General features: G+C 71.4%; 1 protein-coding gene across 2 annotated transcripts in view; it reads right to left on the reverse strand.

Moving 5' to 3' along the window:
* The window catches only part of RNF4 (ring finger protein 4), a 7,755-nt gene that overhangs the window by 1,292 nt on the left and 3,708 nt on the right, over positions 1-2,755 (reverse strand). For both annotated transcript variants that reach the window (XM_012724164.1, XM_012724165.1), the window contains exon 4: positions 233-242. In XM_012724164.1, the coding sequence (XP_012579618.1) occupies positions 233-242 (10 nt within the window). The remainder of the gene's footprint in view (positions 1-232; positions 243-2,755) is intronic.

Genomic DNA, 2,755 nt, shown 5'->3' on the forward strand with positions numbered 1-2,755 from the left:
CCCCGCCCCGCGCCCCGCAGGGAAGGCCTGTTCTGCCCAGGAAACTGCGCTCCGCCGGCTCGGGACTGGCCGCGGTCAGAGACGGAGGGTGCCCGGCGAGCGCCAGGCCCAGCGGGCAGAGGCCACCTGAGCAGCACCTTCCTGCGGCCTCTCCCTGCGTGCGGCTCGGCGTGGCCCGCGGCCCGACCCTCCGCAGCGCTCTTACCAGCCCAAGGAAAAAGGAGACACTCACCGTCGACAATCTTTCAGGGAAGAGAAGCACAAGAGAAAAAACACGTCAACCTGGTGTAGAACAGTCCGCACACTCTCAGTCCTCACGGGGCCCCACGGGAGCCTGCCCACGGGGCCCCAGTTTCCTTCCGCCACCCATGCCCTGCTCCATGCCTCAGCCCCCACAAGCACTCTGGGCACTGCCAGCAGTCTCTGGGCACTGCCAACCTCACCCTGAAGCAGGCGCCCGGCCCACACCTCCTGCCCTGGGCACCGCTTCCCCACAGAACCAAGGCCGAGCGAGGGCAGCTCTCCACAGGGCGGGCTGCCGCCGCATGGCCTCAAGGGCAGGAGGGTGCCGGCGCGCGTGCCTGAGACACCAGCCGGGTGAGCGAAGCTGGCCCCAGGGGAGAAGCCGCCTCTCAGGCGACAGCAGCCCCAGCCGGTGTCCCCGCAGGCTGCTGCCGCTGCCCGGCCTGTCGGGCGCCCATCAGAATGCCACCCCCAGGGCAGGGTGCACTGGCTGCCACAGGACCGACAAGCCCAGACCACCTCCTCCCGGAAGCCTGCGCCTGCCACGGGGCCGGGGGCGTCCGCGAGGAAGGGCTGACGCCCCAGGCGTGCCAGGACCTGTCCAGTGTCCGCAGCCCAAGCAGCAACTCTCCCGGCTCCCAAACACCCCTGTAAGGGAACCGCGTGGACTCAGCCACCCGGCACGGAGGGCGCCCCGGCGGTGTCTGCCCCCCAGGGCCGGGAGAGCCAGACCACGAAACCGTGGCGCCCACGCCGTCACGGAACCAGAGACCGGAGGAAAGCTCTTCCAGCAGATGGCACCGCGTCCAGAAGAGGGGCCCAGACCGGCCGGGGACCCGGCGGAGGAGCCTCGGCCCGGCCGCAGCACCGTGGCCCTCTAAGCGCCTGTCAGCTGCGGCGGGCGGGAGGCTCCCGGAGGCGCGTGCAGGCTCGGCCGGGCCCACCACGGAGTCCCAGGCCAGGGCGCAGGCTTCCCCGGCCCACGGCGCCTGGCACGTGGGGTCGCCACGCCTCACCACCCGCGCGAGGGTGCCGCGGCCAAAGCCTGCAGCTGCCTCCACAGAGAGCAGGAAGGTGCCCGCAAGGCAGGGTCAGAAAGGCCTCGGGGCCTCCCTGGGCGCAAGGGTAAGCCCCAGGCCAGGGAGAGACCCAGGGTGCGGCAGACCCGTCTCCCCGCCCCTCGGCAGTGTCCTTCGTCGCTCCGCCTGTCCTGCTCCCCGCTGTCTCTGGTGAATCCCCACACCCTGTCTCTAGCCTACAACCCACTTCCTAGATGCAGAAGCAAACATAAACCTTTCTGAAAAAGCGGGCCTGCAGCGGGCCCCAGCACCAGGCCCTCAGGGCCGGACCAGCCACCCAGCAGCTGAGCCGCGCCAGCTGCAGCACCAAGGTGGCACAAGAGGATGGCGGGGGAGCGGACGGGCAAATCCACAGGCGCCCCCCACTCGGGCTCCTGCGGCCAAGCGGCCTTGTCGGGCCGACGCCCCGGCCCCCGCAACAGCGGGGCCGAGGCCGGGACCTGGCCGCCAGAGGACGGGCACACCCTCCTCCCGCTGTGGACAGGGCGGGCCTGGCGGCGAGGTTGCCGCCGGCCCCTCCCACCTCAGACACCCCGAGAAAGGCCCCTCCACGCACCCTGGGGAGGCTGCTCTTGAGCCCGACAGTGCTCACGGCCACACCACGGCCCCTGGGCTGCCACCACCGCCACGACAGCCCCGATCCACTCACTCAACAGTGCCCCAGAGCTGTGGCCCGGGAGAGCGCCGCCCGGCTGGCCGGCAGCACAGCCACCCCAAGGCGGCCCAGGAGGCCAGCCGGCGCCCGTGGGCAGCACTCCGGGAACTCGAGGAGAGCGGGCGTGGGGACGGGCTTCCGGTCAGCTCCCTGCAACGCCTGGGGGCCTCGGGGAGCCTCTTCCTGCCACCCGTCAGAGCGGATCAGGACCCGAAGGCTCCCGAGTGAGCCAGGGGCCCGCCTGGGGCCTGGCCACTCGCAGTCCGCCTCCCCAAGAACCACCTGGTCAACGCACGACGCGCGGTGGGCACAGGCGCCCGCCCTCATTGCCTGGCGGACAATGCGGGGAAGGGGGCCGGGTAGCCGGCCCCAGGGCCTTGCCGAGGTGGAGCCTGGCAGAGGGCAGGCAGGCGGGCACAGGGCGGCACGGGGCCGTGTCAGCAACACAGGAGACGCCGGCGCGCCCTCCGGCCAGGCACGCAGACACCGGCAGAACCGGAAACGCCACGAGGCTGCAAGTTCACAAAAAAGGCAGCGTCGGTGCGCACGTCAGCGAGAATGCGACACGCCGGCTGCGGCCTCGTGGGAAACCTTACGCGGGGGAGCAAAGGCGGCAGCCAGCAAGCTGGAGAAACAGCAACATACAGAGACGGTCAGAGCAAGAAAACCAACGGGCCACGCCCCCCCAAAGGCGTTAGGGAGACCACGGGACCGCGCCCACACGGACGGCGGCGGCGCCTGACCCGCGGGCCCCGAGTAGAGAACGGCAGGCGAGGCC

This window comes from Condylura cristata, unplaced genomic scaffold (assembly GCF_000260355.1).
Source record: "Condylura cristata isolate star-nosed mole 26May11 unplaced genomic scaffold, ConCri1.0 scaffold00012, whole genome shotgun sequence".
Taxonomy (NCBI): Eukaryota; Metazoa; Chordata; class Mammalia; order Eulipotyphla; family Talpidae; genus Condylura; species Condylura cristata.